Source organism: Pipra filicauda, unplaced genomic scaffold (assembly GCF_003945595.2).
Source record: "Pipra filicauda isolate LSUMZ 115617 unplaced genomic scaffold, ASM394559v2 scaffold40_size4127951_pilon, whole genome shotgun sequence".
NCBI classification, from domain to species: Eukaryota; Metazoa; Chordata; class Aves; order Passeriformes; family Pipridae; genus Pipra; species Pipra filicauda.
In genome coordinates this window covers 286,545-301,478 of record NW_024104543.1, presented here as the reverse complement: position 1 = coordinate 301,478, position 14,934 = coordinate 286,545, and the positions used below count along the sequence as shown (strand labels likewise).

At 41.5% G+C, this 14,934-nt stretch overlaps 1 protein-coding gene across 1 annotated transcript in view; it reads left to right on the top strand.

The window, feature by feature from the left end:
• The first annotated feature begins 10,177 nt into the window (after positions 1–10,177).
• Positions 10,178–14,934, top strand: part of TMEM117 (transmembrane protein 117) — a 195,653-nt gene continuing 190,896 nt past the window's right edge. The window contains exons 1-2 of the mRNA XM_027710914.2: positions 10,178–10,522; positions 12,466–12,770. Coding sequence (XP_027566715.1) covers positions 12,494–12,770 — 277 coding nt within the window. The 5' untranslated portion in view covers positions 10,178–10,522; positions 12,466–12,493. The remainder of the gene's footprint in view (positions 10,523–12,465; positions 12,771–14,934) is intronic.

Genomic DNA, 14,934 nt, shown 5'->3' with positions numbered 1-14,934 from the left:
CAGTTAGGACTACTCTACCTTCCACTCCACTGGATTTGCTTTCTTGTTGACAAAGAAAATGTCCTTGTGACTGTTTCAGTTCCATTTGGATGATTATACTGACAGCACAGCACATAGTGACTGTAGAAGAACCCCTTTTGGAGAGCTAGTGAGTCCTGGCAGAGAGCCACCAAACACAATACTGTCTAGATTTAGTGTAGATCTTATCTGTCAAGATTGTTAATGACGTCCTGCAGGAGTGGCTTGTCTGGCCAGTAGTCATGTCTAAACATAGAGAATTATTAGAAGTTTGCGTGATCTAATGAGCTGGTAGGTAGCTTTGAGTACTGTGGAAAGTAGTAATTTTCTCAAAGATTTCTTCTCTCAAATGTTCCTGTTATTACAAACATCTAAAAAATAATACCAAAGCAGATACAATGATTAGGTGAAACTGTATATTACAAAAATTAGAGCTTATACTTCTGTTTTTCCTAACATTACGTGAAGGATTTCATGACCCTACTGACAGGACTCTACTAATAGGGAGTACACGAACTGCTTCTAATGGGAGATGATCTAGAATGATAAACTGGTGCAGCACTAGCACGGATCCAGTAATTTTCCTGGTGAACTCAAAAGAGAGATGCTGGGCAACATTCCTTTCATACCCATTTCCACTATCTTTTAATATTTACTTTAGATAAGTTCATTCATTCATTGTAAAATAGTATCAGCTCAAATACCAGCACTATGCTGATTATGTGCCATTGTTTATCTTGTTTTCCAGTACTACAGAGACAGCAGTTCTTCTCTTGATGAGGTACAGTTAGTACAAACTAATGCCAGATGAAGCAAATGCAACTCTAGCCAAGGCATTGTTTGCACTTTGTGTTGAAGGCACAAAGTCCTAAGTTACTTCCTTTCTTAATCAGAGTGTTGTAGAGCCTCTGGGCCTGCTGAGACTGTTAACCTTGTAGCCTAGGAATACCAGTATTTCAGAATTTTGGTCATTTGTCATATATTTTCTTTGACATTTTGCTTATCCTTTCTGAGATCCTAGCTTCCTGCCTGTTTCTCCATGGCATGTATGGCTGTGATCTAAGAGATCATAGAATCATAGAATATTTTGGGTTGTGAGGCACCTTAAAGGTCATCTAGTCCAACCTCCTGCAATGAGCAGAGACATCTTCAACTAGATCAGGTTGCTCAGAGCCCCATCCAGCCTGACCTTGAGTGTTGCCAGGAACATGGCATGTCCTGCCTCTCTGGATAACCTGTTCCAGTGTTTCACCACCTTCATTGTAAAAGATGTCTTTCTTATGTCTAGTCTGAATCTACCCTCTTTTACTTTAAAACCATTATCCCTTTTCCTATCACTACATGTCTCAAAAGACTGTTCTCATCTTTCATATAAGCACCCTTCCAGTATTGAAAAGCTATAAGGAGCTGTCTTCTCCACAACTCCAACTCTCTCAGTCTTTCCTCATAAGAGAGGTATTCTATCCTTCTGATTGTTTTTATGGCCCTCCTTTGGACTTGCTTCAACAGTTCCATGTCTTTCCTGTGCTGAGGATTCCAGAGATGATGCAGTGATTCAGGTAGAATCTCACCAGAGCTAAGTAAAGGAGTAGAATCACCTCCCTTGACCTGCTGGCCATGCTTCTTTTTACATAGCCCAGAGTAGTTTGCTTTCTGGGCTACAAGCAGATATTGCTGTTTCATGACCATTTTTTCCATCCACCAGTATCCCCAAGTCCTTCTCGACAGGGCTGCTTTCAATCTGCTCATCCCCCAGCCTGTATTGATGCCAGAGATTGCCCTGACTCAGGTGAAGGACTTTTCACTTGACCTTGTTGAAGCTTATGAGTTTCACATGGGCTCACTTCTTGAGCTTGTCCAGGTCCCTCTGGATGGCATCCCATCCCTCAGGCAAGTCAAGTGCACCACTCAGCTTGGTCTTGTCTGCAACCTTGCTGAGGGTGCACTTGATCCCACTGTCTAGGTCACTGATGAAGAATTAAACAGTACTGTCTTAATACAGACCCCTGAAGGACACCACTCATCACTGATCTCCATCCTGACATTGAGACGTTGACCACACTGTCTAGATGCAACTATCCAACCAATTCCTTATCCACTAAGTATCAGGTTACTTCTAATGGCTCCTTGTATGTTTCTCATTGCTGTTTTGTTGTATGATCTTATTCAAATTTCCAAAGAAATTAAGAAAATTTCAAAAAAAAAGAAAATTAACTGCTGTTAGTTAATTCCACTTTTTGATCTAGGAATCATGACAAAAGCTAAGACCTTCTGAGAGATGTCGGTGGGTGAAAGAATGGGAAGACCTGGGACAAAGGGTTCTTCCTACTCATGGGGTCCTACTTGCTGGAGAGGAGTTCAGTCAGACAGGCTTTTCTCCTGAGTCACCCACAAGTGACACCCAGGTTCAACCCATAAATTACTATTTAATAATAGTAGCAGGAAAACATAGGAAGTTTTATCCCAAAAGGGCTCCATGAGGCTGGTTAGGGATTTTATTAATAATTGTTTGTAGAAAGCATTCTGAGATGTGGTAGAATAAAATTCTAACATAGACTCTTACTCTGCAGTGCTTACTATTTAAATAGAAATGTGGAAGAAAGTTAGGAGGAAGACTTGTAGTGAAAGCTGAGTAGTTGCATTTTCCCCTTCTAGCATTTAAGACTGCTCTGTTAATGCTCAGCTTCTTGCACTTAATTCCCAGCAGAATAAGACCATCAAAGATATATGCTATGTCTCAGCTTAAGCAGAAGGTCTCCAGTACTTCATTTTAGTTCCAAAAGTTTCTACAGTGCACTCACTGCTCTTAGAAATGGAAGGAGATTCAATAAACAAACAAAGGACATTTTGACCGCACTGTACATTCTTACTTGTTCTCTCAGGCATTTATTCAAAGTGCCTGTCCATTTTCAATAGATTTCCAGCTGCTAAATAAATTATTATATTGTAATTTTTTTTTTTTGCGTAACTATGCCTTTTCACAGTACATTAGCGTGAGACAAAAATAACAGACATTTGCCACAAGCTATTCTTTGGTCATTGAAAAAAATGTCTATTTGCATAATAGATACTGCATATCCCTATAAACGAAGAGAAGAAGCTTTAAAGAAAGGTCACAAAACTTGGTCTCCTCATCACTTGTTCAAAATTAAAAATCTGACAGCAAAATCTCAACTCTCTAGGCATAGCAGTATATATGATTCTCTTATTACATATCTTCAGACTGTGATTAGCTTTCTCATGTTTAATATTGGCACGTTTGATTAATTTCAGTGAGATTATAGTTCTGATTCACCAAGTGCTACCATTTGAACAGTCACATTGAAGTTGTTAGCAAGCGTAAGCCACTTGTATTCCTGGGGTTTGACCCACTGCTTGGATGAGCCATCATCATCATCGTCATCATCATCATGGCTAGGCTTCGCGAACGAAGATCTGGGAAGGCTCTATCCGCATTTGCTGCAGGCACGCTGGTGGCTTATGAGGCCAATACGTGACAGACAAATCCGATTGCAAAAGGCACAGCAGAAAGATTCCTTAGATGGTGTATTCTGCAATATACGGTTCTTTCTGCGTTGCCTTTTTTCCTCGAGAGTGATCCTGCGTGTGTTCTCAAAGGAGACAGCTGCGTTATAGATGGTGTGTCTCCAGGCCTCCCAATTGGAGGCCAGAGTAGACCAGTTATGGTGATCAATATGGCCAAGGCTGAGATGTTGTTTCAGGGAGTCCTTGTATCTTTTCTTCGGGGCTCCTCTCATGTGGCAGCCAGTGGCAAGTGCTTTGCACAAAACACCTGTATGTGCCTGCTTCACAAAGTCAGCTTTTCTCCTCATTTATATTTGTGAAATGTCTGCTTTGTCATAGCCTCTGTTGAGACACCTAATGCAGCAGCCAGTGCCTCACTGTATTCCCTCCCCTGGCTGCATTTCTGTTCTCCCAATTCAATCAGTTGTATATGACACTACATGATCAGCTCTCAGAGTCCTTTTATTGTAATAGATAACATACTCCAATTTCAAGTATGCAGAGATTTGAAAATTAATTGCTTGAGTTACCACACTGTGCCTGAGCTTAAGAGCATATTTCTGCCAAGACACAAAAAGTAGTTCTGTCAAAATGCAAAATTTTATGTCATGCCACACCTATTTTTGTTCTAACAGAAATAGGACCAAGATGCAATAGATTAATCTGACAACACAGTAAAGCCTTCAGACTTTATTTTTTTTTTATAGAGGCAATGTATTGTTATACTGTAGTTATACTAAGTACAGTTGTTCACTGCACTTTGGAAGAGCATCATGAGATACATTGTGTTGAAAACATGACTTTTTTTTTTGTCCTGTGTTTTTTCATAAGGTTAAGAAATTACTCCTCATTATTTTTAAGCAAATTTTTCTTTAGTATTGAATAAATCTCCAGGCTGAACAACCCCAGCTCTCTCAGCCTGTGTTCCAGAGGTGTTCCAGCCCTCTCATCATCTTCCTAGCCCTCCTCTGGAGTCATTCCAAGAGGTCCATGCCCTTCTTATGTTGTGGGCCCCAGAGCTGGATGCAGTACACCATGTGGCCTCTCATGATAGTGGAGAAGAAGAGAGGAATCACCACCCTTGACCTGCTGGCCACACTGCTTTTGATGCAGCCCAGGACACATTTGGCCTTATGGGCTCCAAGTGCACATTGTCAGGTCATGTTGAGCTTCTTGTCCACCAACACCTGTAAGTCTTTCTTCCTGGAGCTCCTCTCAGTGCATTCTCTGCCAAGACTGTACCCATGTTTACGATTGTCCTGACCCAGGTGCAGGACCTTGCACTTGGCCTTGTTGAACTTCATGAGGTTCGCACAGACCCATCTTACCTGTGAATGCCCCTCTGGATGGCATCCCTCCTCTCCAGCGTGTCAACTACAACACACAGGTTGGTATCACTGGAAACTTGGTGAGGGTGCCATGTTGCTGACAAAGATAGTAAACAGTGCCTGTTCCACTACCGACCCCTGAGGGATCCCTCATCACTGGTCTCACCACTGGACATCAGGCCATTGACTGTACCTCTTTGCGTGCCACGATCCGTCCAATGAGTGGTCCATCCATCAAGAGTTCGGCAACATTAGAGCATATTTTCTTTTCTGAAAGACCTTCTGTTGCCATTTATTTTTCTGACCTTTTGTCTTCCAGCTTAGTTCTATTTTTCCAAAATCTTCTTTTACCATTGCAACCAACTTGGACACTGTGGTTAAGCAGTATCTGTTGAAGACTGAACTTAGAGTCCACTTTTTCCTAATTTGTGTTTTCTCTAATTCTGTACCTGGAACTATCAGAGTAGCTGCAAGCTGATTGTTCCTTTTTTTTTTTTTTTTTCCCTAGTGCAGAAGTCATATGTATTTGTTCTATTAGCTGAAAGGATCCATATGGACAGCAGATGCACTTAAAAGGTATTTAATTAGTGGTGGAAATTCACCTCACTTGAAGTTCTTCTTTAGTTAAGAAGAACTTACATACATCTAAGTTAAGTATGTATTGCCTGTCTTTTTGACATCAATATGGATTATTTGAAGTAGAATAATTATTTGGAGCAAACTTGGTCTGGATGAACAGGAGTAAGTACTTCATTAAAGTGTAAGATTTATCATTAGACTTTCATCTTCAAAACTGTCAGTACAGCTTCTGCTTTACCTTGGTAAGCCTTATATCATTTGACTTTAGGACTAAAGTTCTCTTTGGCAATATGTAAAAGGTCACATAAAGTTCTGTTTCTGCTACTGCTTTTTTCCCCAAGTTCCACTGGTATTGCAAAATTAGATATATTTATTAAATTCTGCTCAAAATTATATTTTTGTGACTTAACCTATCAACAATGATACAACCATGCCCTAACTTCCTCTTGTTAAACTAAAACTTGCTTGACAAGGATCAAAAAGTACATATTAATCATCCACATCCCAAGATTCCACTAACATTTTTATCTAGAGCATCATGTATATTTGTTAACATCTATATCCAAGCAGTTCTGTCACTTTTTTTTTGCCTTAATGTGTGTGTGTGTGTGTTTGTTCTTCTCCCTTTCACTTTGTTACAACATTAACTTTCTTCTAGTTCTATGAAATTTCCTCAGCATTTCAGCAGTTGTTAGGAAACAAACTTAATGATTAACATTACTCTCTCTCATGTCTTTCATTTATTTTTCTAATAATGCTTCAATCTTATTTAAAAATGAGTGTTTAAGTTTAGTTGCTGCTGTTTACTATCCTTTCATATTACTGATTTAATGGAAAAGTATTTCACGTTACATAATGTGAAAACACTATTACTGCCTATGGTTTCTAAATATGCAATAGAAACATTTCTGCTGTTCCATATTCTTTCACACAATTCTGTTATCCACATCTAGTAGTAAAGCAGTACTAGTATTTGAAATATCATTGTCTCTGACTAACTTAGCATTCTTACTTTCCATGGGATGTATATATTTGCCTTTTCTTTCTTCCAAGTTCTTAAACTGTTTAACTCTTCAGTTATATACTGTTGCCAGTTTTGTGGTTCCCTCCTTCCCTCCTCTTCCCCCACCTCCCAACTTGTTTAATGTTTTATTGTGCTGCTTTCTCTTCTTGTAGATGGTGAGAAATGAGTTGGGGATGCAGATAAAGAATAGGTCTGAATTGGTATAGCTGAGATGGGTTCCTATAGCCATGACTGTGAAATTTCAAAGGGAGGAGTTTTTTAGTTCAAGAATGTTCTTGCAGGTGTACTGGATTTGGCCCAGAAGAAAGTTGACTTTCCTCATAGCAGCAAAATTGTGCTGTGTTTTGGGTTTGTTGCTAAAACAGTGTTGAAAACATGCCAGTGTTTGGGCTATTGCTCAGTAGTGCTTGCACAGGATCAAGGCTCTCTTTCCCACTCTGTCCACACTCCCATACCAGCAAGTAGGCAAGAATTTGGGAGAGGACAGAGCTGGGACAGCTGACTCTGTATAATATATAATGTCATGCCCACCAATAAAACTGAGTAGAGGAAAAGGTGACACAGGGGTTGGTTTCAGAGCTGTTTATCAGAGACTGATGGTCTGTCTGCTCGTGGGCCTTGGTGAGTGATTGCCTTAGCATATTTATTAAATTTTATAATTCTTACTTTTTTATTATTATTATTAGTCCATCTTTCTCTTACTCACTGGTTTTCTCTATTTTTCTCCTATTCTTTCCCCTCTCTTACTGGGGGAGGAGGCAGGGGAAGTGAGCTAGCTGCTGCATGACCTGCTGGACGTGGTCAACCCACAATGGCAGGATGGAAGAAAAATACATTAGGAGCACAATCCCTGAGTAATGGGGTTTTGAGGTTTGAGGGAATGAGGTACTTTTGCCAAGCAGCAAGCCAAGGAAAAGGCAGTTGTGCAACCACAGATTAAAGGAGTGGGAGGACAGGCTGAGAGAGCTGAGACTGTTTAACCTTGAGAAGAGGCGGCTCAAGCGAGAGGATCTTATTGATGTGTCTAAAAGCCTGATAGGAGGAGTAAAGATGAAGCCAGACTCTTCTCAGTGCTATCCAGTGAGAGGGCAAGAGGCAATGGGCACTGAAATACAGGAAGTTCCATTCAATTTATGAAAAAAACTTTTTAGTGTGAAGATGGTTGAACATTAAAACAGGTTGCCCAGAGGGGTTGTGGAATGTACGACCTTGATTATCCTTGGATACCCAAAATGACACAATCATACTCTGAGCAGAAAGATGGACTAAAAGATCTCCAGATGTCCTTTCCAACCTCAGCTATGTTGCAGTACTGTGAAATTTCATGGGGTTTAAGTGACGCACAATTTTGTGGGTCAAACAGTCAAGCACGTAGTCAGCACAGACAACATGTGATATCAGAGAGCTTTCTCAGATGAAGTTGTAGCATATTTTCCCAAGCTCCAGAATTACGTTTCAGTCCTGGGTGCACAGAATTTTATAATTAATTACCTTTTTTTTAATAGAGCGATTACAGACAAAATTAGCACTTTGGCATAGAAAAGCAAAGAAACCTGTCTCTTAGTGCAGCATCGTTATTTTGGAACATACTGTAGCTTGGTGCGTGTTCCTGCACCAGACAGAGTCATCTGAGGCAGCAGAATCTTGTAAGAGAACTTTCCAGTTACGGACTAATGTGCAGAAGGCTGATTCTTCATATTTGAATGTAAAATGACTCTACAGAAAGTGATACTGTAGCATCAATTAGTAGTATCAATATACGGTTAGTTCAATACCCACAGCTCTGCTGGAAACTGAGTGTAAAATGATAGCCTTTACACAAGTGCTATTTTGTAGTAGGAGTGCTGATAGAATAGTTTCATTCACAAGTATCAAAACTAACATTTCAGGATAACTTGTGTGGATTCAGCTTGCTTTTTAGGTTCAACTTCCTGGTTTTACTGCTGGCTTTTTCATTTGCTGAAAATTTTGTAGGTAAGAGTTTGTTTATATTCTTCTGTTGCTGGCAGTCCCTGGCTTTCAGTAAGTGGGCCTGATTAGTCTTGTCTACTGAGATTATTTGTTAATAGTTGCTATTTGGATATGTATTTCATCAACTAAATCTTGATTGCTTGATTAAAAAGAAGAAATAGGAGTGCTCCAGCTTTTTTTATATATGAGCGAAACATTACACTTAAATGTTTCAAAAAATATTAGCTTCCTCTAGGATAGCAAATGAAATGAAACATTAAATTTGGGGGAGGTATATGGTGCACGTATGCTTTTTGTTACTTTAATAGAAAAGTAGATTATTTTCATTTGATTGACTTAGTGACTTCAGATTTACTATCTGAAAAAATGTTCATGAATGCTTTGTAGTTGTAGCATGGGTTTCAATCTGAGCCAAAGAGAATTTTGTTAGAGTATAGGTGCATGAAGAACGTGATCTCTTTTGTGGTGGGTGCTGCCTTTTTTGTGGATTCTCATTTGTCGAACGGAAGGAGACCGAGTTCTGGAAGCGCGGCAGTACACACAGAACTGTTGCATGAACAGGCATGTATGCTGTATTTCTGTACTCTCCCATTGCACCTGATGATTTTTCATCTCTGAATATTTGAATTTTCTTTTTACTGTAAAGATAGCTTGGAGTGTTTTAGTGTGAAATGCTGAATATTGTATTTTTCTACATAAATTGAGGGTCTCATAGGTTATTCCACCAAGGAAGATAATGTGGTGATTCTGTTAGATACCTTCAATAACATAAAACTGTGTTGCCAGATGTGCAGAAGGGATTCACAAGTCTTCATCTGCTGCTTGTTCTGGTTGTGCTAGTCTTTTGCAATATGACTTTCCTAAAGACCAATCCACATTCCTCAGTGAATCTCAGTCACACTCCTCTCTACCTTGGCCTGAAGCAGCCAGATGTCTGATGCTGTATTTCAGATACCTGCTCCAATGGACTCACCTGACTTTTCCCAACAATATATTGAGGCTGTGTCTGACAACTTCAAGTTTGTTTTATCTGCATTCAGCAATGACCAGAACTAGTACATACTGCATTAAGACCTGGTCGTAAGGCACCTAAGACCATCCTCTAAACGTTTTCCTGGGATGTAAGCACTACCAGCACACTGACACTAGGGACCACATCCCACGTAAAAAGGCTTTGCTTGACAATTCGGCTGAAGTGCAATGTCAACAACTCTGCTAGGCTGCACAGAGGAGTTTTGCCTGACACAGTGACCATAAGGACTGTGTGTGTGCACCCCGGAGACTGGCCGTGGCCTCAGCATAGCCCCCTCCCAAGTAAGCAAATTGGGTATAGACCTCCCTCCCCTCCCAAACATAAAGGTTTTCCTAATTCGTCCTGAGTGATCTAGCTGTTATTGCCAGCCCTGTGCTTTTTTGCTCTGGGGTAATACATCTCCAGATTTGACCGCCTATTTCCCCTGTTTGTGATTTTCTACAGCTAATTTGCGTAATACTGAAGTCTGACCGGTGGCAATTGAGTGATGGGGTTTCGGGTTTCGTTCACCTCCGCCGGCTGGCTAAGCCCCCGTGGGTCCCAGGCCACCATTTTCCAGGGTCAACAGGGACACCGGCGGGCACACCGCGCACGTTTCGGGTCCTTGCTGGCAGGCTCCGGGGGAGGGGCGGGCACGGGCGCCGGGGGCGCGGGGACCCTGCCGCAGCGGCGCCGCCCGCTGCCGCCGCGGCTGCGGCACTGCCGGGGCCGCTCGCCCGCGCCCGGGAGCGGAGCGGAGAGGAACAAGCCAGCACAGCTACCGCTGCCGCTCCCTCCCCGCGGCGGCCGGGGGGGCGGGACGCCGCGGCACCGGCGCCGCCGTCAGAGCCCGAGGGGCTGGGGGGCCCTGCCGGCCGCGGCAGCTGCGGGGGGCAGCGAAGCGGAGCGGGGCCGCCCGCAGCCGGGAGCCGCACCGCGGCAGGCGCCAAGCAGAGCCGAGCAGAGCTGAGCCGAGCAGAGCTGAGCCGAGCAGAGCTGAGCCGAGCAGAGCTGAGCCGTGCCGCCGCAGCAGCGCCGCGCCCGCGGCGCGGATCCCCCGTGGCGGTGAGTGCGGCGGGCGCGGGGCGGCCCCGGCGCTGCGGGGGCCCGGTGCCCCCGCGGGGAGGGTGCGGCGGCGGCCGCAGCGGCGCGGGGTGAGGTGGCCGCGGGTCTGCGCCAGGGGCAGGGGGAAATGGGTCGATTTAACAGGTTGCGATGGGCGTGTGGTGCGCGGCGCTTTCGGCACCCGCGTTTTTGGCGTTGAGGTAGACAGGAGCAGGATTTTTACTGGAGATTTAGCACTGCTGCTATGGCTAATATTGGCTTCTGATGCTGTAAAACGCTTCCTAGGAAGCCGAGTCTTCATCTGGGTGTCTAATAACTCTCGAATATCCGGCAGCTGTCAAAAATACCAGGACATTTAGTTGTTTATCTCCAGCCCCATTCGGGCTTTAAGATGATTCATACACATAAGGAAATACCAAAACTTTTCTTACCGGTAACAGGAAAAAAGGAGAACAAGAAATAGCTTTGGGCAGTTTTATGTCCCCAGAGTGGTATTTTCTTAGGCAATGGTCCTAGCTTTAAGTAAGTTTTTTTTCATAAAGTTTTTGAAAGACTGACATTTCCTTGTGTCAACTTTTTAACTTTGTAGTATGGTATTTTTTTCTTTTTCATATGTAATTTATGCATAATGGGACCTTACTGATTTTTATTATTTACTGAATGCATTGTTTGAATCTGCCAAGAGTTTCTTTTATCCTTTTCATTTAATACGTACAGGGTTGTTTGTAATTTTACAAATATAAGTTACACCATAGAATTAAATAATTTTGAAGGAAGTAACTAAAGGGAGTCTTTGAAATTCATGCAATTTCTAAGTTTGCAAAGTGATACCTAAAAATCCAAGAAGGAATGAGTAATTGATTGGGTGATCTAGGTCTTTTGCTGCAATTTGTGGGGGGTTTTTGTTTGTTTGTTTTGTTTCTTCCTGAAGGGCATATGACATTTGCAAAAATTTGTCACTGTATCCTTCAAGGATTGTGCTGTAATAAACAAGCAATATTACTAGATGCATTTTTTTCCTCTTCCTACACTCTGTGTCCCTTGAATAATTGTGGTGTTCCACAACACAAAGGCCTTGTATCTTTGTGCATACAAAGTGGTTCAAGAGGATGAAACAACTAATTGATTGTGAATAAGAGAAAAAAAAATCAAATGACAGACAACTGAAATGTTAACTATGCTCAGTTGCATTTTTCTATAGCAGTACTTCATAAATAGGCAGGTTTCAAACCAGAATTTTTGTATTCATACAGAGCAGTCTGTGCTCAGGGCACTCTCATTTTCTGGTTTTGAAAATATGATTAACTATAGATGTACTCCCTGGGAAGTCAATGAAAAGATTTATATAGAGTTGGCTGATCTGCAAGAATTAATTGTAGCTTTTCCAACTTTTCCAACATGTTATTCCTTTATATGAACACAAGTTTCTGATGTTTCTGGGGTATATGCTTTTAAGCTTCCAGTGGAAGACCTCACTGGACATATGGGCTGGTTTCAGCCTCCTCCTATAAGGAGAAGGAGTCCATTTAGGCTTAGCATGAACCTTTGTGAAATCTGTCTTGTATTTTTTGGAATGTGGCTGGAAAGGCACTCTTGAGTTTCATGTATCCTACTGTGTTCTTATATTCATTCCATGCTTTTCATACCCTGTTATGAAGTGTGCATGAAAGCAATAGTGTATTTGAGACTAAAAATCCTGTGCTATAATGTATATATGTTTGTTTCTTGTTTTTACATTGGAACGGACAGAAATTTCAATTTTTCTCTTCCTGGATGTAACAGTATCTTTTGATTGAAACTTTCATTGCTAGTCAAGTCTAAAGTGTTAAAATTTACTGATGTCAAGATCACAGTGATTTGATTTTTGTAAATGTGCAGGTCTCTCCTAAGCTCTGAGAATTCTGGATATATGTAATGTTGTGCATTTGTGTCTTCACATACAGGCAAAAACCAGTTCTGCAGTATCTGAGGATGGATAAAGACTTCCGCTACTACTTCCAGCATCCATGGTCTCGCTTAGTTGTGGCTTACTTAGTGATCTTCTTTAACTTCTTAATATTTGCTGAGGACCCAGTATCTCACAGTCAGACAGAAGCCAATGTTATTGTTGTTGGTAATTGTTTCTCCTTTGTAACAAATAAATACCCTGAAGGAGGAGGCTGGAGATTTTTGAAGGTGATTCTGTGGCTGCTTGCCATTCTCACAGGACTCATAGCTGGGAAATTTCTCTTCCATCAGCGCCTGTTTGGTAAGTTACATGATACACTTGCTGACTTCCTGGCAATGGCTTTCTGCCTTTTCCTTTCAGCTTTCTACTCATGGCAGTTTTGTAAGCTTTGCTATTGATCGCTTCTGCTGTTTAGAGCTGTATAGAACTCAGTACATCAAAACTTACATCATCATGGAAAATAATGCCATGTCTACTTATGTGAGAATAATTCTCAGTGATTTCAGTCAAACAAGGATAAAAACAGTGAAAGCTGACATGTTTTAGATACTTCAGAGGTCAGTAATTTTCAGTTTTTCCATGTTACAAAAATACTCCTTTGCACCTTCAGACCAGTTTTTAAATCTTAGTATGTAGCTTTCTCAGCAATTTGAAGAAAAGGCATTGTTCCTTAGGGCGACAACACTACATGTCTTGTCGAAAGTCACCTAAGTGGAAGCAGGGGCTGTTGTTAATATTAGCAGAGCTGTCCTGAAAGGTTCCCATGTGAAAATGGGAATTCTAGGGAAGCAGGACCTGGCTCTGTCTTAGTTCAAGAGTGAGTCAGTAAAATGGAAAGGCAGAAGATGGAGAAAAACATGACAGTAAATGCTTTCTTATGCAAGATGTGACTTAACTGAGGAACATACTGCACATGAACTGACTGAAGGGAATGGAACATCCCTGGATCAAATTCTGAGACTGAGAATTTGGATGTAAATATATTGAGATACAAAAATATCCACCATTGTCCTAACTGACATGTAGAGAATGTTGCATCTGAGGGCTCAAGGCTGTCTCTATGTTTTAGAGATAAGTAGAAATCATGGAAAAGTTTCCTTCACTCCCAGCAGTTGCACTGTTCTTTGAAACATCTAATGCTGGGTGTGTTGCTGCTGGTCTAGATGGACAACTCCCATATTCTTATACTGGTAGGACTGCAGGATGGATGGTTACTGGAACACCTCGAAACACATGAGCAATAGGCCATTTCTGTAGTGTGTCTCATTCTATTAAGATTGAGAGAGAACCACTATTGTTTCAATAAATCGAATGTAAAGCTGTTGTATCAAGGAATGAACAAGCAAAGCCACATTAAGAGACTTCTTTTAATACAGACTTCTCTTGAAGCACTTATTCTGAAAAAAAGTGGCATGATGGCTATTTGACTGTTTTTACCATAGTGTAGTGGTAAATGTAAAATGTTCACATAAAGAGGACATTTTACCTGGAACAAGCACTGTCACAATAATGTTTTCAATTCTGGCTTCCACAATTGAGAAATGATTGTGTTAAATAGAAGATGAAGCAAAAATAATGAAACCGATGATAAAATAGGAAAATTAGCCCTATAGTGAGAAGATTGAGAGGATAAAGGCAGGATAAAGGGAAGATTAGAGGGTGACTTGCTCAAATTTGATTTGAAGGACAGAACTTTCTGTTCAGCAAATGTTTTGCAAGGTCCAGTGCTTGGAAGTGGCAAATAGCCAGCACCTTTTTTTTTATCTGAAAGGCTAGACACTCCATGGAACAAGTTGTTATAGGATGTGACTTCATCATGACGTGAATTTTTCTTTTTGAGAATACGTTCATCTGACTACAGAGTAGTTATTTTCTATCTAGTAGGTTATTATGATAATTCCTTCTGGATTTGTAACTGTATATTATAGATAAGATGTACCTAAACATATATTTTAAAGTGGCTTGATTCAGTATTACTACCAAAAGGAGAAGGTCTGCCCAGCCTTCTGTGTCTGCTGCTTTGTGCATTTTGTGCAGTTGCTCAGTGAAAGAAGGTAGGGAACTTACCCATATGAGCAGTACCCATCTTTTATTTCTGTAAGGATCACATCTCTGACCATACTGATGTTTGTGCAGCACTAAGATGGGGTCAGCATTGAGAGGAAAGTAACAGGCACTACCCTGGAGGTAGTGCTGGCTTACAGATATTTGTGGTTGTGGTCTGGGCAACCAGTACGGGTCTGGGTACAATCTGATCTGAGGCTAGTTCCTGCATGTTGAGTTTTGTGGCAATTTGAGCCAATGTAGATCTGTCCCAGCCCCACCCTCCTAGCCCCAACCACGTCATTTTTGTGCCTCCCTCAAGCCAGCACTGCTCTTAATGTGATGGAGCAGCACTCTGGCTCAGGCAGCAACTGGAAAACCAGTGGCAGCTCTGTGGCAGCTCCTTGAACTGATGCGATGG